General features: G+C 40.3%; 1 protein-coding gene across 6 annotated transcripts in view; it reads left to right on the forward strand.

Moving 5' to 3' along the window:
- AUTS2 (activator of transcription and developmental regulator AUTS2) overlaps window positions 1-26,412 on the forward strand; it is an 800,149-nt gene that overhangs the window by 538,478 nt on the left and 235,259 nt on the right. For all 6 annotated transcript variants that reach the window (XM_049803781.1, XM_049803780.1, XM_049803784.1 and 3 more), the window contains one exon: window positions 13,958-13,987. In XM_049803781.1, coding sequence (XP_049659738.1) covers window positions 13,958-13,987 — 30 coding nt within the window. The remainder of the gene's footprint in view (window positions 1-13,957; window positions 13,988-26,412) is intronic.

Genomic DNA, 26,412 nt, shown 5'->3' on the forward strand with positions numbered 1-26,412 from the left:
TGTGCGGGGACAAGCATATCTTGCCAATGGGTAGTGTTAGTTTAGCGTTGCTGGAGCATGGATCTAGTTTCAATAGATAAAAGATGGGAGTTGTCTTCTGTTCCTTTATTGCTGTGCCATTGTAAAATTATGCCTTGTGTTACTGCTACTGCGCCATGTATTATGTTTGCTGTTTTCCAGTACTACTTCTTATGAGAAAAGGTCAAAGTTTAGGGGAGGCAGGTTTTGTGGCTAAGGTGTAGGGGGAGGACAGGAGCTCAGGCATGAGTATTTCCTGAATGCAACCTCCAGTGAGGCACAGACCTCACCTGCCTTCATTTTGTTACTGGTGAAATAGCAATAACCCCGCCTTGTTCGGCAGGAACGCTGAGAACCCAAATTAAACAAGGTTTACGCGTATTGACAAGAAATGATTGAAGGTGCTGTAAGTGTGTGGGGTGGGAAAAAAACGTGCTCTTGAGTTCTTTTCTGTTGGGTATGGAGGGAAGGAGAGTCCTTGATAAATCCGATGCACGTATCAAAGTATTCCTTAATTCAGAGAGTATCTGCTAACATCTCTCCCTTGCATGTTAATAATTATTTTTAGGAGCTCTGAGGGAAGATGTAAGGCTGCCTTCTGTACTGTTTTATGAGAAACTGCTGTCTCCCTCCCTCTCACTTTCTCTGAAGGACCCCATTGGTGTACATTTTAGATTTTATATTGAATTTCCTGTAGATCTCTCCCGCATCTTTTTATGATAGCTGCCATGCAGGATAGCTCTGCTGAATTTTCCTCCAAGATTAAATTGGCTGTTCAAGATTCTTCTCATAGTCTTTTTATTTCCCCCCCTCCCAACAGTCCTTCACATCCATACCATGGCTTTGCATCATTCTTTTTCTTTTCCTATATTTGTAAATCATAGTGTCCTCTTGTAGCAGACTTTTTTATTGATTACTCAAAAAAGGTAGTCGAGCTTAACAGCAAAGCTGAAATGGGTCTTAAAGAAGTGCTATTCCTGCAGCATGATAAAAATGAATCCTATGAACAAGAATAAAACTCAACATACGCAACAACATCAACACCAAACTCATTGTAAAAGCTGGCAGGACCCGCTGTTCCTGGGAGATGAGAAACCCTCCTGGCTCGGGACTAAGTTCAGTGGTTGTCCACAACCCTTCAGAATTGTCCCACCACGGAAGGGGGTGTTCATACTGAACAGAATTCGCCTGAATTGCTGGGTAATAAGAGCTCCAAAGCATTAACGAGCTAGCCATGTAAGTAAGAGTGGAAAGGTGTGGATGTTCAGGGATTTATAAATTCACATGATTTAAGGCAATGAGGGTATGATCTGCGGTGACCTCCTGTATAGCACAGGCCACATGATCTCCACTAATTAATTGTACTGTCTTGAGTACAATAACTCTGACTGAACAAGGGCACAAAATTTAGGCAAGGTTTTAATTTTTCATTATTTTTTTTTTTTTTCAGTTAGGGAAAATCTGCTCTGTTTTTAAGTGAATAATAAGAAATTATTCCCCATTTTTAAAATATGCACCAGTCTAAATTTATCTGTTTTTTACCCATTGCATTTTGTTATTCACTTGCTTTTTAGATTGAAGATAAAGCCTATAGAGGTTTTTTGTGGAGAGAGCATGTTTGAAATCTCAGAGCCTTCCTATTACTAAATTTTCAAAAGAGATGAGAATCGAACTTCCAGTCACTTGGCGTCTACAGTCTATAAAATAGAGGGAGCCTCTACCTCTCTAAAAAGTCCCTTGTGAAATTCCAGGGCTCTGTATTCATAGAGAGCATCTCTGGGGAAAGCAATGAATTTCCTAATCTGTCTCAAAACTGTACAGCACAGGCTGAGCAGTTTCAAATTCCTTTATGGATGCTGTACAAGATGCAGGTGGTTTGCTGGGATCATGCAGACAGAAATCTAGTGTGGATTTTTGCCTGTGGGATAGCGGTGACCACAAGGATCGGAGACATGAAGCTTCCGCTCCTTCTAGGACTCCCATGGCTCTCCGTATTCCCAGACTGACTTGTTTTGCAAGTTGCATCCTCTTCTGTTTCACTACGTCCCTTCTTTCTTGACAGAAGACTTAATGGGAAGTCTTATGTTTTACATTCAGGATGTCTCCTGGCCCTTACATGGGGTTCCCCTTTGGAAGAGATAATTTCTAACAGTGTGAAGTCTCAGTACTGGTGCAGCTGGAAAAGGAACATATGGGCAGTCTTAGCGACACTCAGTGCTGTGTTAGCTACAGCCCTGCTTAAACACAGTTGTTGCTGGCAAAACTCTTGCATTTTCCAAGACTCGCCTGGACAAGGATAATTTTTCTGAACACTGTGCTAAAAGCCAGCTATTCAGAGCAATACCTTGCATTGGCCGTGCCAGGTAATTTGCCACTGCTGATAACAGTCATGGAGTCTGTGATATCATTTATGATACAGGAGTTTTTATCGCCTTACTCTGGTGGTAGGTTAACGCAGCAGTGAAAAAAAACCAAACATTTTTCTTATATCCCTGCCAGGAGTGCATTGATGGTAAACTGAGGGCCTGTTTTTTTCCACATTGAATATTTATACATGAGAATTGCTCCTAAAACAGAGGTTTGGGTCTTATCTGAAACTCCCATCTTTCTGCTGTAACTGTAACCGTATAGTTGAGCACTGTGAGTCCCAGTTTTTGTACACTACGGTGCTGCAGAAGGCAATATCAGAGTAATAGCTTTTTCTCAAAACAGAGGAGGCACACCTGGCTTTGGGGCTGATTACCAGAGGTCCTCAGGAAGAGAGAGCTGGAGGAGCCCAGACTAGAGACTCAATTAGAAGTAACCCATACCTGTGGGGACCGTTTGGACATGCCAAGGTACCACTTCTGCCGCTGCTTGTTAGTGAAGGGGGAAGCCCCAGTGGTGGATGCTCCATTGGATAGCATCCCCCCAACTATGAATATTCTTTCTTTTTCTCAGCCACTCCATGAATAACAAATGGTTGAGTCCAGCTGATAAATCAGGGATATACAATTACACTTACCTCTAAATAGAGAAATGCAGCTCCTGTTTTAAATTCAATTATTATAATTGCAGCATTCTGGAAAAAAAAAAAAAGCATTCATTTCCTAATAAGAGATTACAGATTCCAAATTATAGCATCACGTATGTCAAAACAGGAGATTTGAGGCAGGCAGGCCAAAGTGTGCCATTGTCTTTAAAATTTATATTTACTTGCTGTAGATTTAGCATATTCCTTCTCTTCCCTGAGGTCTAGCACAGACAATTTATAAATTGTACAAAAATGATAAAGGCAGCAATAAATAATAATAATAATATATAACAACTGTGCAAGTGATGAATTATAAAACAGAGAGTGGAAAAGGGATGGAAACCACAGCATAGAAGCCAGTTTACAGGGCTGAGTATACAGTCTGAGTTATTTTTCTGGCATTATGACAATGAGGAACATTTATGGGAGTTTGCAACAGCTTACAACACAAATCATTTGGTTTCAGGTTATATTTATAGGACTTAGTTAAGAGTTTTTTAGTATCCATTAAAATCCAGTGTTCAGAGGTTTATAGCTCAGCTGTTAAGGTCTTATCCCTAAGGATCAATTGTTTTGGGTTGTTTGGGGAATTATTATTATTATTATTTATACAATTCAGTTTAAAGTGCTCAGCCTAATGTAAAGATACAGAGCTCAAAAGCTAAAGAGTTCCTGTTGTTTGGGAGAGAAGAGATGGCTTTTTATTCTTTTGTTTGTTTGTTTCAGATAGTATTTCCACAGCTATTTTATCTTACAAATCAATTGAATCTCTCTTCATGTGTATTTCAGTAGCCATTTTGTGCTAAGAGTTGCTGCAGCCTGTAAAAGAGAACAACCCCTGTGCAATGTTACCGATATTGTATTGCTGCTTCTTTGTGTGTGTTTCTGTAATTTAAAATAAAAATAATTTTCAGTTGAAATTATATAATTAGCTATAGGTCATGCCATTTAGTTGGTGGAAGATGAGATCTATATTGAAAATAGGCATGATGTGTCTAAGGCCTGATCCAAGTCTTAATGCTTTTTTCTTCTTCTTCTTTATTTATTCTATTTGCTAAAATGAAAATTCTCTAAGAAATATGCCCTATTATCCTGCACACTTTATAAACACATATAGTGAAAGGTAACCAGATCCTAAGGAGCATACCATGTAATAGCCCACATAGATGAAAAGTAGAGGGCTGACAGAAGAAGAGACTAAGTGACTTGCCTGAGGTGATACCAGTGACAGAGGTGGATCTTCTGAGTCCTAGCCCAAAGCTATCTTTCCTCCACCATGTTGCTTTTCAACCTACTATGTAGTATGTTTGGTGAGAAGTGAGTCAGATCCAAAGAGTATTGGTGGATCACTAGCAGTTAGGTAGATATGGAGAATTAAGACACACAGGGAAAAGGTCAAATAAGAGATCTGATAGTTGTGTTTCATAAACAAGCATAGGAGCATTTGAGCCAAATGGACTGTGTACCTTGAGAAAGAATATTTTAAATTCTTAAAATGCACCTATCTGTGGAATTAATACAGTGGCTGCTCCTATTTAAATCCTTTTCCATTGTATCAGGCTTCCTTTGTGGCAGTATTTCCTAGCTGTTCCTTGTTTAATTCTAAATATTCATGACGTTAATTCTATTTAAGTCCTATGCTGTTACCTGAGACAAAATGACAACGTTTTTATGACAAACTACTGTATCCATTGCATACGGTGGAGTCCCCAAGGAACCTGTTTGCTGTGGCTGACTGTCAATCTCTGATTGAAAACCTGATTGACACCAATAAAAGCTTGGTAGTTCTCATTTCCCCATTTAAAATTATCCAAACAGCTCAATAGCCATCCAAGATCTACAGAGTGGTTTTAGCCTGTACGTAATTCACCCTCTCAATTATTGTGCTTTTTTAACTTCTGATTTTGGAACATCAGAATTTTTCCGTCAGGTCAATGGAACATTCAGTTACTCTCTTTTTGCCCTTTCCTCTTGTGTTGCAATCACACAGGACCCAAGGTTCCTTTTGGACCCTGGAGAAGCATCTTTTCATCCTCTTTGATTCCTGCCACTACCCTTTTTGTGGATTATTCTTTTTACTTTTTACTTGACTGTATGAACCATAAGCTCTGGATCTTCCAAGATCTGTAATACTCAGTTACATGCAGAAGGAAACAAGTTGTTGCCTCCAACCTATTGATTCTGTTTTTAAAGTTAACTCAACCCTCACTTAGTTTTTTGTCTTGTAATTTCTATTTCTGGCAGTGATGAAGAAAGGAAGAAACTCTCAGACCCCAAACTGTGAATGCAAAGCTGACAGTAAAAAACATTTAAGAGGAGCTCTCTGTGCGATACTGAGGTCAAAATTTGGCCATCTGGCAGTTAGGAATAGACATGTGTGAAGGCACGCCAGGCACCTGCTGAAGGCAGATCTGCAATAGCAAAGTCTTCAAAGGTTTGCTTGCTGCTTCTCAGCCATTGCATGGTTTTCATTTGTAGCTTCTCTTATCGAGCACAATTTCTAAATGAGGATGGTTGCTTCACTTTAAGGACGTACAAATGACTTGCCCTCACCTGTCAAGCATGATCCTTGTATTTTACCAGGCCCATTATGAACGCAATCTTTCTGTCGAAAATTTGCATACCTCCTTTCTTGAAAAGTAATGACAGCAATTTCTTTCCCTCCGCTCACTTTCTGAGTGTCTCATTTAACAGCACCTGTGAAACCGACAGGCACAGAGATGAGAAGTGAAAGAGAGCAGTTGATTAAATCATCATCAAGTCGGGCCTCAGAAAGTCAATTCTGCTTCCCGTCTGCAATGATATCCTTTTATCTTAAAGTAATGAGCTATGGCACTTTTGCATCGGGTAATGCGATAAGTTCTATTAGCATGTTCCATTTGCTTCACAAGCAAGGGCAAGTCATTTCAGCAAGCTCATATCACTGCAATCAAAGCAATTGGCTTCACAGGCAGAGAAGAAAGAGGAAAGGCTCAGGGTGATTTTTATGGATCACAACACAGTGGAAAAAATAGATTCTTGTATTATTTTAACCCGTAACATGCTTTGCTTCTTGTCCATCAGGATATTTTGATTTCATTAGCCTGTAAGTACCTAGAAGACTCAAATTCCAAACTGAGCTCTTGTGCTAAGACCTGGAGTTCTGAAAAATAGGAATCTTTTCTTATACAGATACAATGGCTAATGCAGTATTAGGCACTGACTTCATTAAATACTGATTAGTTTAAGTCTTTGCTATTGACTTAGTCCCCCAGTATAAATGAACATTTTTTTCATTATTTACTATTATTTATTTTTTGAACCCTGCCAAAATACTCATCAGTTGAGAGGATGCTAAAAATACCATTACATACTGCAAATTGTCTACAGTCAGAAAGGCAGGTAAGGAGGCAGCAAATGTACATTCAGAGTCCCAGAGGCAAAGGCATTTTTAGTCATTTTTTCATGTAGAGTATTGAGGAACTGAGGCAGGGAGTTCATCCTTCTATTGCAAAAGAGAATTGACTTCCTAAAATTAAGATTCAGCTGTATATGTGGCCAACAGCTGCTTGGTGCCCAGTTAGTCTAGTGGAATTTGGATGCCTGACTTGGCGGCAGGCACTTCCTGAAGATGCTGAGCTGAGTAACTCGTGGCATCGTTAGCTTTCTAATGGTACATCTGGAAAGCCCATTTAATCTTCCACTGACATTGGTGGGAGCATCGTCCTGTTCTTTGGGGATGGCTGCATTGGGCCTTAAGCACTTGTGGGATCATTGAGCAATGACACCATAAGGAAGCCGTCGGGAGTGATAACTGGGGGAAGGAAGTTGCACTTTCCCAAGAACTGCAATAACTTACCAGTCTCAGCTCACTTTCCAGGGAGCAAAGGAAAATGTGTTTCTTACAGGGCTGGTTTCTCTTTATCCTTCTCTAGGGCTGTGCCTGGAGGTCCCTGAGGATGTCGGTGGCCTGTTTCCCTTGGGTGAAACTGAGCCCAGGACAGAGGGCTGCACCGCTGTCCCTGGCAGGCCTCAGGCAGGCTTTGTGCTCCTGCGGGCCCTGCTGCCTCCCCAGCCATGCACAGGAAGCCTCCCAGTCTCTCCAGTTCACGTGTAGCTACTAGCCTTCCCCTTCAAGTGATATCCCGGCACTACAGGGGTCGACACAACAGAATCAAACCTCAAAATAGGATTCATGTTTAGCTGTCCTTCTGGAGTGAAATCCCCCTTTGCTTTACAAATAAGCTCCCTGTGGTCTACCAGGAGTATGTATACCACTCACCAGTTGCCAAGGATATATACATGTCCTATATAAATATAAGGTGGATCATCTTTATCATGGATAGTAATGTAATCTGGGGTTTTCATTTTAATACTCAAAATAGAATTCTTTCTATCAAACTTTTGCTTTGTTCATGGTAGAGCTAGAAAGAGCCACTAATTGTGTCATTTTGCTATATAAAACAACCATCAAAGTCCTGGGAGTGAGGAATTAAAAAGAGTTATAGCTGAAAGTGGTTCTAAGTTCTGAATATTTTTCCTGTAAGGGGCCAAGATAACTTTAAATGTCCAAGACTGATACATTGCATCTGAAGTGAAGTAGTTTGGATAAAATGGAATTCAGATTAAAGGTCAACATTGCAATCTTTTGTCCAGACTAAGGTAATTTGTGTAAAATGGGACTTTTCTGTGAATAATCCGTAATTTTAGCTTTTGAGAAAGCAGACCATAAACTTCTCAGACCATCTCTGTTTCAGTCATTCCCTACAGTGAATCACTGTGGATAATGGTGAAGAATTGCTAAGCAGACTGTGATGTTAACCAATTTGCAAGATGCTATATATAAGATTCCTTGGCAAGGAGCTCCATGCTGAATGTTAGTTGTAGGCAAAGACAGAGATAGGAAAGAAAAGAGTGAAATTCTCGCTCTTAGTTTCTTTGTGACTCTGCCTGTCTCCATTTCATCAATTAGAAAATTGCCCATTTATTCCCTGTCTGTGTCTCCTTTCATCTAGGAGGTGGTTTTTTCTCCTTTTTTCTTGGAAGCAAAGGTCTAATTGTATAGCTAAAATATCATCTTTGCCCTTTCCAGGGCTGTCAGTTTGTCATTGGTGGATAGATGGACAAGAATATTGTAAATGTCAGTGTGAACATGGCTGAGGTCTGGGTTTTCCCTCATTTTCTTCAGATTTCTTTTCAGCAGACAGATGAGTAGAATCACTTTGTTCAGTGCTGGCGTTTCAGCAGCACTGACTCCTTTGGTGGCAATGATAAATGGATCCAAGATATGAAATAGCTGTTCCAGCAAAGTCCATTGAGCAGAATAGAGAACAATGCCCTCCTCAATGTCATTGTACATGATATATTCAATGATTGCCACTTTTTGCACAAGAATGTGTTCAATCAGCAAGGTACATAGAAATCCATAGTGTTGCTTCAGCCTGAATGAGCTTGGTGAGGTGGCACAGACCTTTACTCAGCTTGATTTGGACCAGACTCTCTCAAGCTATTAAAATGGGTTCAAATTACAGCTGTAATCACATAGGGCGTCTGATTTTTGAAATGTGGCATTGGGATCAGTCTCATTCGGCGGGTGCTGTGGGAGATGTGCTGTGCATTTTAACTTGCACTCTCTCCAGCTGGGGCAGGGGATTTGGGAGGTACAACTAATCTTCAGCCCAATTCTCAGTTTTCCTTTTCTTCTACAAAACACAGCAGCAATTAAACCTCAAATGGGAATCGAAAAGTTCTTTTTCCACTTCCCACTGCAGTTGTATGTGAGCATACTCCATATCGCAGGCAATGCATCTTATGCTTTCACAACCCAGACTGATAGTGGTAATTTAGAAGGTGTAAGCTCAGACAGAAAGAAGAGCTTTCTTTTTTATTGGTACAAAGAGCTTACGAGTTTGTATGTTCTCTCCTCACCTGGGGTTGATTTTAGGAATAAGTATTTGAATTTTGACTGCAGTACACATATGAAAATGCAAGTTTGTGGGTTGTTGATTCTGATTAGCACTTCTTGAGCATGAAGTTGCAGAAATACTGCAAAAGGAAGCTTGAACACTTTGCACGTGTGTGTCAAGTGATGTGGTGGCTGGTAACCTGCACGCTTTAGTTATTAAAGGTGTTTGAACAATTTAAGTGATAACTATGGCCACTTTGAGCAAGTCATTGTCAGTCTGGTCTCATTATTGCCCCTGATTGTATGGAAATTAAGAGCAACCTTAATGTTTCCATATGTCCTCTAAGAATTTTATCTGTGGAGCTAGTTTTGAGCGAGCTTTTTATGTCCCTTGCTTTGGATTTGGTTTGTAGTGCTGTAGGTCCTTTGGGAAAACTCTTAAGAGTCCCTTCTGCCCCGTAGAAGACTTTCAAAAGCATAAAATAGCCTTTTCAAAGATTCCTTCCTCTGAGGCGCCCATCAGGTTTTGGTTTGAAAAGATCTCACAGCATTTTGTGCCATGCTCATTTGAAAACTTGGCCGTATGTGGGAGCTGTGGGTGCTCAGCAGTTTTGCTAATCTGGCTTTCATTTCAGTGCCTAAATGAGAGCTAAGGGCTGGTTGGTTGGGTGGGTTTTTGATAATGTAGGCCAACTTTTGGAAATTTGGCTTGGTATCTTCTCAAGCCTGGCCCCAGGTGACTTTAATCTGTCACGACTTGTGTTCAGTGTGGAGATAGTAAGTGCCTTGAGCCTGAGAATCAGAGAAAGAAGCCTCTATTTGTTCAGGTGTAAAATGTGTCTGCAGCTTCCTTGTCCTGATTTGTCACATTATCACTCGCAGCTTCCAGTGAAGCTGGTGGCAGTTATCCAAAAATCAGGTCATGCTATGTCTGAATGATATTTTGGATTCCCAGTTACCTGCAGAATATTCTGATGCAGTATGTGCACAGAGCCGTAGTTTCCTGAAACAAGACATGAGAGAACACTGAAGAATTACCTGTTTGTCATAGGCACAAAATACTGAAACTCAGCCCAAAGCAGAAGGCTGGTACAAAGCATTTGCATCACTTTGATTCCAAAACAGTCTGGTGGTCTGAGAACAACAAAGCACTTAAATCATTTTACTTTTTTTCTGTGGCCCTGGGAGGTAGAGAAATGCTGGAGGAACTGAGGAACGGAGCAAGCAGTGCAGACTCAAGTCTTCAAATTGACCAGTTATTCTGAATAATCAGCTTCATGGTTGTCAGCTTTGGTTTCCAAAGCCTGTTCTCCAGAAGTGGTTAGCAGCAAGCCTGCAGAAGATGGAAACACCTTGTGCTTTAGCACCTCTGGGAAGAAAATGCATCCAGAAATGTAAATGAGCACATCAGAGCAAGGGCCACTGGGGAATGTGTGTGCAAGTGTAATGCCCAGAGTGACTAAACAGCAAACCAGTCTCAGGAACAGGAAGAACATACAGTTGTTCCAATTCAGTTTCCAGCCTGAGTAGCAAACCTCTTCTTTCTTCTGCAAGTTTTTTTGGACTTCCCCCTGCACATAAATTGTCTGATTCTTTCCATGAACCAGAGGAAATGCACGTATTTAATCCTCAGGGAAAATTGAGCTTAACGTGGATGTGCAAAACATGCACATGCAATGTGTATGCCCGCACACAAACACATACCTATACATACTGCATGTAAATATAACCCCAATGCAGTGCATAAAGCCCTTTCCTTCTGTCCCTCCTTTTTTCTTTCATACAGCTTGTCCATAAAATTCTGCTATTGGAACAGGACAGCACTGCTGGACGGTGGGTCTCCTTCCCTCGCGCCCCACCAACAAAACCTCTTTATGAGTGAAATAGATGCCTTGTGTGTGCAGGACTCCTGGCATTTTACAAAGTGTATCTGGAGCCAGGCTAGGCAAACATTAGGAGCTGTTTGTTGAGTGCATTTATTGCCTTTGCATAATTTATGAGCTGGAGGGGTTTGACCATCATTCGTCTCTGCCAGAGGCTGGCACTAAGGGCTCTGGAGGATGGAGCTGTAAATTGGATGGTGCGCTCCTGCTGAGCTCACAGCAAAGTCCTCGGGTCAGTATGGGAATTTAATACCAGGAATGGAACTGTTTTCTCAGAGTGCCATGTGGGCCTCCATGCAGCAGAGGCTTTTTTGGCAGCCACAGTGACTGGCCAAATCACGAAGCTGTCAGTCACTGGGCATGTTGTGAAGGGAGCCTGAGCATTTTTAATCGGCTTGGCATCCGTGCTGCTTCCATAATGGACACCAGTAGGTCTCAGTCCTTCGCCATATGCTTAACTCTGGAGACAAGGTGCTTCTGGGTATAGCAGTAATTATTTGATGTGGAATTAAGCGGACCTTGAAATTAGAACTGGACTGTCGGAAAGCAGGAGGCTTAACACTTTGATGGAAATAACTTCCCATCGACGTCGCTCTGTGCACTTTCTCTGCAGATTCACTCGGATGCGGGTAACTGTTCTGCTGGCAAATTCAGATGTCACTGCTGGCAAGTACTCTTCTCCCCAAATACCTCCACAATGCAGAAAAAACAAAACCCTGAGCTCTTTCCAAGCGTATGAGTCGGGAAAAACTTAATCCACAGCGGAGGAGAGATTCCTTAAACCAGATGAAAAATGGTGGGGGAAGAAGAGGCTGCAAAGCGCTGTGACCACAGCTGGGTCACAGAACACGTGCACATGTGCCGCGCCAGCGGACAGCATGTTAAAACCCTCTGAATCCAGCTGCTAAAAGGCAATCATTCTTGCCTGCTTACATATCCACTTTTTACCCCCTTTCTTTCTCCTTTTGGATTCAGGTATTACAATCAGGAGTTGTACTGGAGTTTGTCTGGAGGGTGGGCAGGGGACACAAACAAATGGAGCAATTGTTTCTGAGCTCCCTGTTTTGAAACATAGGGATCCCAGAACTGCTGGGCCCTCCTGGCTGTAACCAAGCAGTGGAAGAAAGTTCTATAGCCCAAAAGCTGAATTTTTCCAACAACTGTAAAATAGAGATAGTAAATGGGAAATCTTTGTGACATGCTGTGAATTTCATGGATGAAAATCCATGTGTGTGTTTGCTTTTGTGTAAATGTAGGGCCTTGCTTTGCAAACATACTTACCTATGCTTACCGTCATACCCAAATCTCATATGTGTAGTCATGCTGAAGTCAAAATGCATATTTACAGGGTAAGGGTGTGAGTACTTCATATATATATACACCATACTGTTCCAGAAATGTGCAGTTTTCCTTTTGTCAGTTAAGTATGCTCTCTTCATTAACTTGATCATTGGGTGAGGGTTTCAAAATTCAAGTTAAAACTATCACATATCTTCATGTTCCCTCTCATTTGTTTGTTACCAGAGTATTTAGATGCAACTAGTGCTATATAAATCATTTCAGTTTCCACTTCCATTTTTATTTGGAATTATCTGAAAGCAGATTGTAATTTCACCTAATCTTTGCTTCATTTAAAATTATTTGAAAAATACCTAGAAATAGTTCTTATCTTTAATTTGTTAGTATGTAGCTCATTGCTGTGGGGAAGGCACCTTTTCACCCCCTGTACTGATGAAGATGAGGAGAAAGCCAGTGAAACAGGAAAGTTATAATTAAAGAACACACAGAAGATGACTTGATTTGTGCAAATCAAATACATACATTTGTGGCTGTAGTTGGCTATGTCTGTTCACATCCCACTGTATAGTTAACCTTTGGAAATCACAAAGTATAACTAATTTCAAAGCAATTTGGTTGTCTTACAAAAATTCTCGAAGACGTATTAAACAGGATACAAATGCATAAAGGGCTTAACTGACTGCTGTAACAACATAACACAATCAGCTAGTCCTTGATTTTGGAAAGCCTGGTTCTCCTGTTTGGTGATGTTATGCTTTCTTAGAAACATCTGCCATTGCATCTGCAGGGGTGTGAGTTCATCCTTGAATGATACAATTCAGTCCTCTGGAATGTAAAATCGTAGTTTTTTAAAAAACAAAACAACAACAAAAAAAAACAAACAGAAGGAGGTGTTTTCCTCATTCTTCTGCTGTAGAGGTAGCCAACTGTGACCACTCCATAGTTACCCAGAATTAGGTGGGATTAATCAGATCTGAGTCTGAAAGAAGCAGCTAGGTGCAAGTGAGTCACATGGGCCTTACAGTCCTATTTCCAGCACAGCTTTTGTACTAGCAAATCTAAATGTGTTTGGGGTTTCTGATGCTTATCTGTACTGAGGTTTCATTCATCTAGTCCTGCTGTATTTCTACAATAGTAAAAGCTATTTAAAAATTGATCAATGGCAGTTGATAAATATCAAGACCCGCTAGTGTTACTGTTCAGCATTTTATAGTATTGTAAGTATTTACTATGATACCTGGCCTACTCTTGAATTACAGAGAACCTCAATGAATCAATTAATTTGGCATGTTCTTGCATCCACTGTGATCTCTCAATTCTTTAGTTTAGCAGCAGTAAGCAAAGACATAGGGTGAACCCTCCAAGTAGTCCTAGAAAAAGCCTTGCAAATGCTTCTCTTCTGGGATAAGGAAACCTAAGCCATTTTCATACCCTTCTATCTGAGGAGCCTTTGAAGCTGATGTACTGGCAGGCAGTATGAAAAATACTGTCCATCAAAAGAAAACAAAACAGCCCTCTAATACTGTTTTTATTCTTCCATGATCCAATTTTGGAGTCTAAATGTGCTCATGCACCATCAGCTCCCGTGCATGTGAATTAAACTAACAGAGAGCACTGCAAATGGCTTTTGTTGTTTTCAGAGCAATTTTTTCATAATTCAAACATACAAATGTATCGTCTTCAACAACAATGTGGGGGAGAACTCCCTCCTATACAGTAATTGAGCTTTTTCCTAAAGGTACCAGATTTGATGCCATAGGGTTTACAAGTGTTTCAGCCATCTTGTTGATAGAAATATTTCTCTTTTTTTGTTGTAGCAAGTTTCTCTTACCTGTTCTTTTTTTCTTTTTTGTGTTTCAGTGTGACAGTGACAGTGATCAAGAAGAAAAGGTAAGAAAGGAAATCAGTATGGGAACAAAAATAATTTGTTGGATTCACTTACTCCTCTTATTCTGCTATTTATTCAGAGTTTCGTTTTGGATTGATCTAAAGCCTCTATGTACAGAGAAAAGACTTTCTTTCATTTAATTTAATTTTGGAATAGACCTCCAAGGGAAGAGAATTCTAATGAATATTTTGGAGGCTACACAATTCATCTTCAAGCATATTGATGCCATGGTTTGTGGGGGTGGATTATGAACACCAGTCTCACTACCAACCTTTTCTATGGCTACATTTTTGCTTGGGAAGTTCTAACAGCAACTGAATATGTTTGTAACCCTCACATTTGCACTTTTTAACAGTTATTTAACCACTGTTATCGCCTGTTTTGCTTCTCTGCGGGCAAGGGTCTTCAAACTCGAAGTGTTACAGTTGATATATACGTCTGGTTTTTTAGAAACATTTGGAAACTGCACATTAAGTCAAGTGACACAACTTGCTGATAATTATCTCAATAACTTTGGGTTTCTAAGTGGAAAAAGGGAAGAATGTCATGCTGAAAAAGAGTCGGGCACTGATCTCTAATGCCGTTTATTGTTTAGAAGACTAATAATAATGAAGAACTAGTATTCACACTACTGCACATTTTTAGGTCTTATGTTGTGAATGGACTAACATCTACCTTCCTTCGTTGGCAAAAATGAAATAATCATTGCAGAAAAACTGGTCTAATTTCTTTATTTCCAGGTTGGATTTGGGATTTTAATTTGTATGTTGGCCTTAAGGGATGTTTTGATAATGTAATCACTTTCGCCTCCTCTTTCACTGGATAAATTGGGGGATGGATGTTGGGGGAGGGTAAAGTAATGTCAGAAAATATCGTTCATATAATAACGTTGAATTGTTGAGAGTTTCATGAGTGGTTCTGTTAACTAGCTCCAAGTCAAGCCGAGAAGAAGAAAGATGACCATGCTGGTGTGCAGCTTACACAACAGAAAAGAACAAATACGTTGCAAAATTTACAAGGAAACAATACAGAAATCACCTTTCATGAATTTAATCAGTTTTCTACAGGATTTGTGTAGCAGGAAGCAAAAGGAAATTTTCAAACCATTCTGTGTATAACCGCCAAAGTTTTGCCCTTCAGCCTTTTCAGTAATTTCTCAAGTAGAGATTTTTTTCCTCATGTTTCTTAATAATTTGCTAACTATGTTAAAGAACCACTGTTTACTTTGTACTGCAGTGATTTCCCTTTCATAAGGGAACTAATCACTGGAGTTAATCAGTGTGACAACAGAAAGGGGAGGTTTTGTTGGGTTTTTGCACAGAATATTAACCTGCACTTTTAGATATGAATTTTTAATGTATTACCATTACATTCCATCCTGTGAAGTGATTATTCATTTTCAGGATGTTCCTTATGCAGTGCAAGATGATAAACTGAATTTCAGCTCCTGTGTTTATGGCACCCAGAACTAGAAGTGTAATTTCCTGCCACTGCTGCATTTACGGAGCTAAACCTCTGCCAGTTTTACAGTATTTTTCTCTTACAGCACGCCTATATAAAAAGGCAGAGAGGCAGCTTTTGGGGATGGTGGTGATGTGCTGGTTTAGGATGGTTTTCACAACACAATGTAAGAGAGGCTCAAATTGTACCTCACACAGAATATCCCAGTACTTGTGAAGGAAGGATTTAAAACCCAGATGTGTATTTCATCTCTGTGATCTCTATTTTGTCTTCCCCCCTAATGAAATGAGATTAAGTGCAGATCCAAATATCCCTAATAATTTAGAGCTTTTCAAATCCCAGAACCAGCCCCAGCTTTGAGTTTTATAGCTCAGGCCCAATTCTAAAAGACAACAGCTAACCCTGGCATATTTATTCAGCCTGTGCTGGCAGCCTAGGCAAAGATCTAAAGGCCTTGTTCTGCTGTTAATTTGAATTCAGCATATGTAGCCTGTTATAAAATGCGAGACATCATCATTTGAGCAGGTCAAGCATATTCAGATGAAGACAAATGGTGCTTATTTGATTTTCTTAAAATCAGGAAATGAAAAAAGTGCTCTCTGGAGAAATCATGTTCTGCCTGACTTAGATGATAGACCAAGGCATGTACCCCAGATAAGAACAGGCGCTCGTCTTGCGGTTTTTATCTCTGAAGGACGGTCGGGACTGTCAGCTCGCTGACATGTGCATTATCCATGTCATTTTAAACAAAGTGACCTGTAGAAAAGTGCACTCTGCCGTGACATGATAATGGGCTGTTGGATGACAGGTAAAGTACACACTATAAAGGAGGCTGTGCGTTATTCCTTTGTTTAACTGACAAGTAGAAACTTCTTTTCTTCAGACAGGAAGGATCTTTTAGATCTCTTTCAATAGGACCCAGAAGATTTTTGAATTCTTGCTTTAAATAAAATAACATTTTTAGGACCAAAAATTCCTATGAGCAAAATGCATTGGGAGAAGTGAGGGTGCCAAACCTCAGTGCAAGAGGTTGATTGTTTCATTAATAGTGCTCAGCATCCTCAGTTTTCATTAATAACCATAGGAGCTGAGGATACTCAGCAGGATTAGAAGTTTTAAGATCCTTGACCCAAATGTCTTATATCATGATGAGGGTATTAGCCTCCAACTGTGGAGCTGTTCTAGTAGCAAATTGTCAAATTGGTCTTGGTCGGTCTAACTCAATGTATTCTGAGGATTGTGGACTTATTCTCCCCTCACCAGAAACATCTTTGCCTGAAATGTTTCTGGGAAGAGGAGATCTACTTCCCTTTAGGACTATCTTGCAGATTTTGATATCCTGAAGTACACAGAATACATGGCATATTGCTGCACGTTTATGTATATATGTCCTTGCTGTTCGGAAAATGGAAAGGAAACAATTACGCTTCGGTTAGGATTTTTGAGGGCAAAGCCACACTGATCCTTCAGTGTGCCTGGGAAAGAAGAGATCCACAAGAGGTAGAAGTAATGCAAGACAGGTACATATTTCTACTAGAATAAATAAGACCTGGAATCCAGAAAGATAGACCAGTGCCTTTGAATAAAAAATGGCAGATCAGTATGATGAAAGGTGTGTGATAGATCGAGGTGGCTGAAAGATGAGTTGGTTCAGGCATGACTAGGTGGGCCACAGTGAAGTAGAACGCAGGAAGGAGCAGGACCTGGGAAGCTGTGGAGCAGATGAGTAGCGAGAGGTGAATAAGAAAAGTAATGTCTCCTAGGCTGTTAGTGTTATTTTTTCCCCGCTTGAATATGTATCTATCTAGCTGTGTAAATCATTCTTGATATCTGATCTCTATTAGGTGATGGCTGTGCCTCCAATCCATCTTCCCCAGCCTTTAATTGGGAGCCGACAGAGTCACTTTCTGTCTGTGTCTGCCCTCAAATGAGACATTTCTCCAGAGGTTTCTCTGGAAGAAGAAACAAGGATATTTAATTGAAAAATGATGCAGCCCCTGCTTAGCAGTACTGTAGCTAAGGCTGTGTCAGCATCTCAATTTTAAATGACATGTTTTGGGTGGATAATTTATCTATTTATATAGATTCATGCTCCTTCATTCCAATTTGGCACACAGTACTGGATGGAGCATTCAAAGTAGGCATTTCGCTCTTCTGTTGCTAAAAAACCTGAAGAGGTAGCAAGTATGTCTGTGGAAGGAGAGTATATTTGGAGGACTTGCATCAGAATGTGAAGCGCTAATTCTCAGAGAGATGTCGTTTTCCACCCTGGGATCCTTTCAGCAAATGCCGCTGGGATTTCTTACTGAATCAGAAAAAAGTATGGATCCCAGGGGAACTCCGATTTTCTCCATTAAAAAGTCTGTCAGTCTAACTCTTTGAGCAGGTCTCCAGAGCTGATAATCTAAAATTAGGGCAAGCTATTGCACAGCTGACAAATTTAAGTGCAACTGTATTATCTTCTGATCTCTAGATACAGTCTTTAAAATTATACCCATGGTAATTAATACCATATTAAAAACGTACGTGCAAACACATGGTTTGTCTTCTGGAAATAAAAGGAAGTCCTGTTTTGAAAAGACATACAAACAGCTTTGCTAAGGAAGTGTAGTGCTAAAGATGAGGTAAGGAGTAAGGTCCTTTTTTATTCGCCATCTCTACCATGTCTTCTCACCACTCTGTTTCATTAGACTGATCTTTAAATTAAGGCTCTAATCTGAGGCACTTCAGTGATTTTTCACTTCTTAGGAAAATATTTCATTTATCAAGGGGGGGCTGCTTTGCAATGTACACAGAGTTGTTACTTACGCCTGATTCAAGAGGAGAAGAGGCCTGCTTCTTGCTTGAATTTTATCCAACTTTGATAGGATGTACAACTTAAAAGAATTACTGCAATTGATGACTTAATTCTGTGTGTATCTTAGTAGTACCCAATCAGTTCTCTCTTGATGAGGCTCTTGAATCTCATTAAAATGTGTTCTTATGGGGCTCAGCAGTGTCTGGCTAGTTACAGCTGCAGCTCAAGAACTGCCAAGAGTTCCTACTGAAACGGGCTTTGCTTGGGTGGACTTTGTGTAGGTTGCAGAGGGAGGAAAGAGGTCAGTCAAAACGGTGGCTAAATTGCAAGGTGTTGGCATATGGTCAGAGGGGAAGAATTACAAAACTTAGCCCAGCTTGGGAAGGGATCGGGATGGGTGGGTGTTGTGCTTACTTAAGAAGCATATGCTGGTGGGGGCGTGTTGCTTGTGAGACTTCATTATTTTTCTCTTTGAAGAGAAAAATACTGTGCCATTGAAAGCACCATGAAGCTGAAGGCATCAGAATGTTTTTAATGATAATGCTAATACATTTGATTGCATATAAAACAGCTATGAACCAAAGATTATGGCATGGAAAATATCATAAATCACTCTGGTATGCTCAGATAAAAGGAATTGTTATTTGTGCATATCTATACACACACAGAAGCGTTCACACCTGCACCCTGTGTATGTTTCTGAAGTGCTTTTGGACAATTATTTTGTGTATAGCCGTTGGAGAGCAATTTTAGAGTAGTACTTTGGCAGATGTGTGTTGCCCGGTTTAGTATGTAGAATGTATTTCACTGTTTGGTAGTTAAACATGCACACATACAAGTGTTTATGTATTGGTGTGCGTGTGTGCATTTGTGTATAGTTTGCTTTCCAATGTGCTTCTGGCTATGTTAAAAAAACCCACAGTTTTTAGCCCAGCTTTACAAACTGAACTGGCTTAGGTAATTATAAATGCTCTGATATATTTATGGTAAGAGAAACTTGGGATGGGCCTACTTAAAACCATGCCTTTCAGTACCAAAAGGTGCAAAGTTCGTTGGTCGTGAACTTCAGAAGCTATTTCCTCCCTGCCCTCCAGATCTGAAGAGTCCTGCTTAGTTGTGTCTCTGTTGAATAAACGGAGCATTGTTTTCAGCTGTGCTGGCCCGTGTGTCAGTGCTGCTCTGTCATTCCCTTTCCTCTGAAATGCGTGCAGGGAACAGCAAATTGTCCTTTCTTTGGAAATAGAAAGAACCCAAAGCAACCCCACCATGAACTGTGCTAGAAAACATAAGACCAAGGTAAATAGCTGCTTCACACAGGGCTACACTCTGTATATGCTGTTGCTGGAAGTAAAAGCTCTATCATAAATGGATTAAATGGTGATGAAATTGCTTTATGCCATTTTATATGTTACAGAGGAGTACATTTATATAAGGGTGCAATTCACTCTTATGTGGGCAGTTGCAGCAGTTTAGGATTTTTCAGTAGGATGCTTGGAAACAAAACTGTATTGGGGATATTTTTTCCATCACTCCTGGGAGGCGTGAGGGAAGGAAGAGTTTGGGTAGCACTTGAAAGAAAAATGTCCACCTGGATGGCGCCAGGGCTGTAGCAGGTAGATAGCTGGGAGCCAGCTAAATTTTTATATGGCTACCACCATGGCCATACAGTAATACAGTAATATCTGTACTCTTCTGACTGTTTAAAAACTCAACCACCGTTTCAGTTTGGTGTTTATGCACTGCTGGAGTATAAATAATAAATTATAATTTTCCTGGTCTGAAAAATTTTGGTCATAGAGGGAAGTCTCAGCATTTATTGAGCTACTGAAAGAGGGGCATATCATTAGGGTTCATTTTCTCATTCTGTTCTCTACACTCTTCGACTTTAGGTGTAGGTGTATGAAGACTGGGGTGATTTCTAGAGGAAAACTTCGAAATATAAAATGTGTCATCTCCAGTCTTGTAAGAGAGCCTGAGAAATTAGTGTGTAGCCTTACGTTGTGTGAGATGTTCCCTGGCGCTCCCAACCAGGGAGCGGAAGGGGCACAGCAAGGGGAAACCACTGGAAAGGGAGCTTCCATGGGGTTGCAAGGTCCTGAGGTTCAGGAAGAGGGGATTGACTACAATACAGGGGTGGACTTTTACATGGGAGCCTTCTGTCCCCAGACTGGACCTCAATGGGGTTTTGTGTGGCAGGTTACAGCTAAAAAAAGGCTGAGTAGCTGTCAGGCGCATTCAGCCCTCTTGCCCCAAGCAGCGGCACACTGTGCTCCTGGAAGGGCGAAAGGATTATTTCCGAGAGTAAGAGGGAGCTGAATTCTTGAAAAAACTCCTTGGATGGTGGGTACCAACATGTTTAGCAAACAAGGCTCCGTGGGGAAACGGTGGCTGAGAACCCAATTTTAAGCAATTACTTCAGGTCATGGGATACTGATATCTTGCTGCTTGGCATATATTTATTTTGGCTAAGGATAGGATTAGAGAAATAGTTTCTCAGTATTATTCCTGAAACCATTTCTGCAAAGCCAGGATGTTTCCCATCAGTGCGATTTATACTGCATATTTGTACAGGTGTTGTCTTTTTAACTCTGGAAAATGCAGCACCTTAAACTTGCCCCGTGGGTGAAAGATCACCCAGACTTTATATGCTAGCAACGCTCAGGCAATCATGAAGTATTTCTTACTGTTTAAGGCCCATTAGGAGGAAAGATAAGGATCCTTTTTATTCATTTGATGTGCCACATAGAGGGTCCCTACAGCTAGAGTGGTAATAAAATTGGAGCCAAGCATGTTCATTGTAAAAGATTATGCGTTTGCCACTAAGGGGAGCGAACATGTTGTTTACAGGCGTGGGTACGTGCTCTCCGGGCTGGCTGTGCCACGGCGCTTTCAGCCCGTGATTTGTCCTGTCCTTTATCATCTTTGTCACTCAGCAGCATGTTGTCATAGGTAACGTATCAGTCCTCGCTCCCCCTACCCTCTCCCCCTTCCCCCGCCCAGCTCCCCTTTCCTTTTTTTTGTACCCATTTCGTGTAGAAAATTTGTATTTACTTTGGGAGTGTAATTTGTTCCTCATGGATAATGTGACCCTTAGCGGAGCTGGATCATGGGTTAGTTGAAGTGATATTTTCCGCTAATGGTAGTCGTACATCATTGCTGTCAGCTCGGGTTAGGAGGCAAGCACATTACAGCTCCATTTTACCTCTGCAGGCATCTGGGATTATTTGCCATAACTGAGTATGACATGACCACACTACAGAGTGCATTAAAATTTTACTAGCTTCTCAGGCAAGTTCCTTGGCTCCAGCCTGCCTTCAGGCAGGCGTAATGATGGATACCTCTAAGGTCCTGACTTCCTGCACCAAGGATACTCAATGTCAATGGCCCAAACAGGTTTTGCTCTCCCCAGGGCTTTAGACCATCTTCTGGCAGTTGAGTAAACAATCAAGAATTGAAACACAGGGAGGCTGGGACAGATGCCCCCAAAAGCTCCTCCTAGGGTATGCGGTGCTTTGAGAGTTTGGACACAGTCACATCACTATCTTAAAATACTGCTCAATCATCAGGTTTTAAAACGTATTATTTGCAAGCTGTCTTACATGGATAAAAATAAAATCATTGTATCATTGTATGAAAATTAAAATTAATAGCAAAAATATCCAGGATTGTGGAATGATATGTGAGTATCAAATGTGTGTGTAACAGGCACATACCATGATGCATAACAAGTACGTAATATGCAAATACACCAAACATTGATGTTATATTTGTACGTTCATGTTGTGCTCTATTTAATGTGTTATGCATATATGCGGTATGCAGATTCATACATACAATTGTAGCAGTACATACATATATTCATTATTTTAAATTTTTATTATCTTTGTATAAGTAATTACTATTCTTGTATAGGATCTTAGAATATCAGCTATAGCACATATACATATATATTATTTTGCAGCATGTGTTTTTTTGTATGCACATACATACTATGGAAATAATATACATTATTTTCATTGAACATGCCTGTTTATATAGATGTACATTATTTGCAACATGTCTGCTTGTATATATTGACATTCAAGATTAGAGGTATAGCTATACAGAGAAATGTGTGTTAAGGAAACTTAGGGGAGAGGTTAAATTGAATATCGTACTGGTTTTAAATGCTTCTTGAAAAACCATAATATATACCCCAAGATAATTTTATTGCAGCCTCCTAGTGGTTTTATAAATATCTACAATACATGTATGCACTGCCCACAAGCTCTCCTCCCCACAGCAGAACTAATATCTATAATACTTTCAGGCAAAAGGTATGTAATTATATAGAGGATTTCTGTAAGGTAAGTGGGCGTTGTGTGTATTTGAAATCCTAGAAGTTGTTCTTTTCTGTCCTCATTCTTATTTTGTGTGAATTAGCAGATGGAGGAAGAATGGCAAAAACTTGGTTTTGTTTGTTTAGCTTTTTTTTGTTCAGTCTTTTGAAGTGTTTAATTGCATTTATATTCACAGTGAGGTGAGAAAAGTGATAGGGCTTATCAGCTTACATGCTTTTCAGTAGAAGATTGTCTGGGTTGAAAGTATCCCTGAATGCCCATCTTTCCATGTTAAATCATGCCATCCTGGGTGCACTCTGCTTTTTCTTGTTGTTTCACCTAGAGTTTGGGGATGTGATGCTGACTTAGACAACTTGATATTTTGTTTTCGTATAATGCATTCCTGGCAATAAATCTTCCTATCTTTATTGCAAAACTTAGAGCCAAACTTTACTAGGCCCAAGAGTTTTATCTGTGTATAGATTGTAAGATTTGATTCTCTGTAGGGGAGGAAAGAGGAAGAAGAGATGAAAGATTAAAGCTGATGGTGTGTTCAGTGCTATACAAGAAACAGAAGAGACAGTTTCAGACATCTCTAAGGATAATGCAAATTCCTAAAGCCTTCCCAGCAGCTTAGATCACAATAAGAAAGACATTCCAAATGATAGATAGTTTTGCTTGTTCACATTTTAGTGTTAGATCTTTTTTTTTATATGTAGCAAAACTTTTATCAAAGTAGTTCCATGAAGGTTGTTAGAGTACATGGGAATGCCAGTCAAGATTTCATTTTCAGGGTGCCACTGATGCAGAATGAAGTAAAATCACAGTATGGTTTTCTGATCTTCCATGTAACAAGTTGTAGTTTCAACTCAGTGAAGAAGTAAGTGTGTCTGTGTGTGCACACAACATACATGCACACACATGCTCTCCCTATCTCTGAAATCCAGCCTTTGGAAAAAAAGTTGTCCTGGGTGATGTGGATTTTAAACTTAATTTAGAATGTTTCAACTGAGATGCTTTCTTAAGAAATCTACAAGATACGTCTTCTATTTTGCACAAGTGTCTATAAACCTGCTACACAAAAATAAGATTAAATATCCTGAAAGGAAATCTATGTACTGAAACATGCTGGCACATTTCTCATGATCGATACACCAATATATAGCTATTTGTTGATTAGGTATATGCTTTGTATGTGTATTTGGAAGTAGGTATTCATGAGCGTGCATGTATGGTATGTGTGTATGGAGACAGGCAGAAATTCAGTCTGTGGATCTTGGAGTTTGGCCATGTCCCAAGGTATCTAGATTATAAAAAGTGTTTTTTTAAGGACTGTATGTTACTATATGTTATTCAAGTGTAATATTCATATACACTTTATGCTATTGAATAACATCTGTTTTTCATAACAAATCAGATTTTACAGTCATGTATGAGGCATGCTCCCCATTCCTGAATGTCTGTTCTCACATTTCCTTGAAAAGAAGAAAAGTCTTAGGCTTGAGAACTGAGAAGGTGAGACATTTCTTTGGAGGTTTCTTTAGAAAGAGAAGAAAAAAAAAATATATATTGAAGTTATGGTAATTATTTCATGTTTTTAAGAGTCTTGGAGGCCACAACACATGTAACCATCTCAGGTTTCTCACAAACATATCCAAGGACAGGCTGAAAACAAGGAGACAGGAAATTAAATGCATGCACCAATGAATTGAGGATTCCAGCAAGTACTGCTTTGGTTTTCTGCATATTTCTCTCCATCTGGCTCAGCACTAATAAGGGTATTGTGGACTTGGAAGTGGTAAAATACAGCTACTGTGTATCTTGGATTCCAGAAATTCCCCAAACAGGGTAGAATTGAAGAGAGTAACACATGCTTTGAATTAGGGTTGGGCCTACAGGTACCAGCAGAGTTGAGGATCTTTCTGGACTTTCATCTTTCTGTTAATCTAGTGCAGGCTTTGCGTAACCTCTTCCTCCCTCTTCCCTCACGGTACCTACAGGCAAGATAATACCTTCTCTGAAAGTCTCTTTCCCTGTGCCTTGCTATGTCACCCACGAATGAACCCCTGGTTTATTTTGTTGGAAGGATAAGCCACCAGGTTGTAGTGCAACACCTCAAGTTTTCTACTTCACATAGAGATGTTTTGAGAATCAAGGAGTTGTAGTTTTAAGAAAAGCAGATGTGCAAACAATGAGTATGTTTTAAATGGTTAACAGTAATGGAGTACCTTACCTTAGCTGGTGTATCAGTAGGTAACTCCAGGTACATGTGATGAGCACCTCTGAAGGACACCACACATGAAAATAGGAAAAGGTCAAAAACATGTTTAACTTTTAACTGGCCGGGTTCTCCCAGGCTTTCAACATATGCACACCATGAGCTGACTACTGGTCTCCACACTGAGAGCTACTGGCGGGAGCTGAGAAATGTGGAAGAAATGGCTTAAGGTGAACCTGGCATGCTTTGCTTTGAAAATGAGAGTCAAATTGTGTGCCTTGACTCTTGCAAGCCTTTCTCTGAACTCTGTTGAAAGTCTGGATTCACTTGCAGGCATTACAAAGATGCCTGCTTTGTAATTTTCATCTAGTAGGAGGCACCAAGGTGACCTTTGTGTCTTTAAAAATTGCCTGGGCTTTCTAGTTCATGCTGGTATCTCCTCTTAAAATGCACCACCAAATTTCTGGGCTTCTCAGGCCATCTCAACATCACATTTAAGCTGACTCTGGACAGTCAGACAATATTGAACAAGGTTGTTCATTCATAACAAAAGCATCCTAATTGAGTTATGTTATTACATTAACTGTAGCAATCAGATTGAACCAAATCACTGAGCGATAATGTCATTTTCCAGAGTATCATTTGTAGAAACCAGTTGTGCTGTAAGATGCAATAACTTAATCCTGTAGAGTTTATGGTGACTTATGTGTCATATCAAATTCTTTACTTTCGGAGAAAAATGAGCAGTTAATGTATGGCTGTGAATGGGCACTGAGTGATGAATTTATAGAGGAACATTTAGCAGATCCTAGACAAACTGAAGAATGAGTGATAGTCTAATAATCTCAGATAAAGGGGTTGTTCTAGGAATGAGCAAGACATGCACCATTTTCCAATTGTTAACTTCTGGCACCACATTGGTAGTACTGTTTGGTTTACGGGGTTGATAGGTGGCTGCTTTATTGGTTCTGAGTTGCCCACTGAGTACAAATTCTTAGCCAGAGACTGGGAAGGAGGATAGAGAAGTTAAGTTTGGACTGTATGCGCCAAATGTTTACAAGTAACCTCATTTGGAAAACGTAGTTTCTGTCAGCATTTTTATATGCCACCAGGACTTGGGGGGTTGGGGGGTTCTTGTTGTTAATGCATTTACAGGTTTTTGTCTTGTTTTCTTTTGTGAAATCTTGATGACTACAGGGAGGAGAGGAGAGGTGTCTGCTAGTTTAGAGCAGAGGAATGAGATTTGAGACAGGACAGGGTCAGCCCCATTGAGCTATGACTGGGGAGGCACACATCCCGTCAATGAGTGCAGTGGGGAGCGGACCACTGAAAAGCATTCAGCCTCCCCAGTTAACGCATTTCTGTCTTCCGTCCTGTGTCCCGCTTTGTTGCTGGCATGCACAAATCAGTTAAACTCTCAATAACTTGGTTTCTGTCTCTTAGACATTTATATGACCTTGGTACAGCAGCCTGTGAGCGTGTGGCCCTCCTTGCCTTTGTAATGATCTCTGGTAAAAAATACCTTGTGGCTGCAGCCACCAAGGACATCCGTCATGGAGTGAGGGGTGTTATATAGTCTCAGACTTGCGCCCTGTGAAGGCCAACCTGCTTTTGAGTTTACCTATTCATAGG

Source organism: Accipiter gentilis, chromosome 6 (genome assembly GCF_929443795.1).
Source record: "Accipiter gentilis chromosome 6, bAccGen1.1, whole genome shotgun sequence".
NCBI classification, from domain to species: domain Eukaryota; kingdom Metazoa; phylum Chordata; class Aves; order Accipitriformes; family Accipitridae; genus Astur; species Astur gentilis.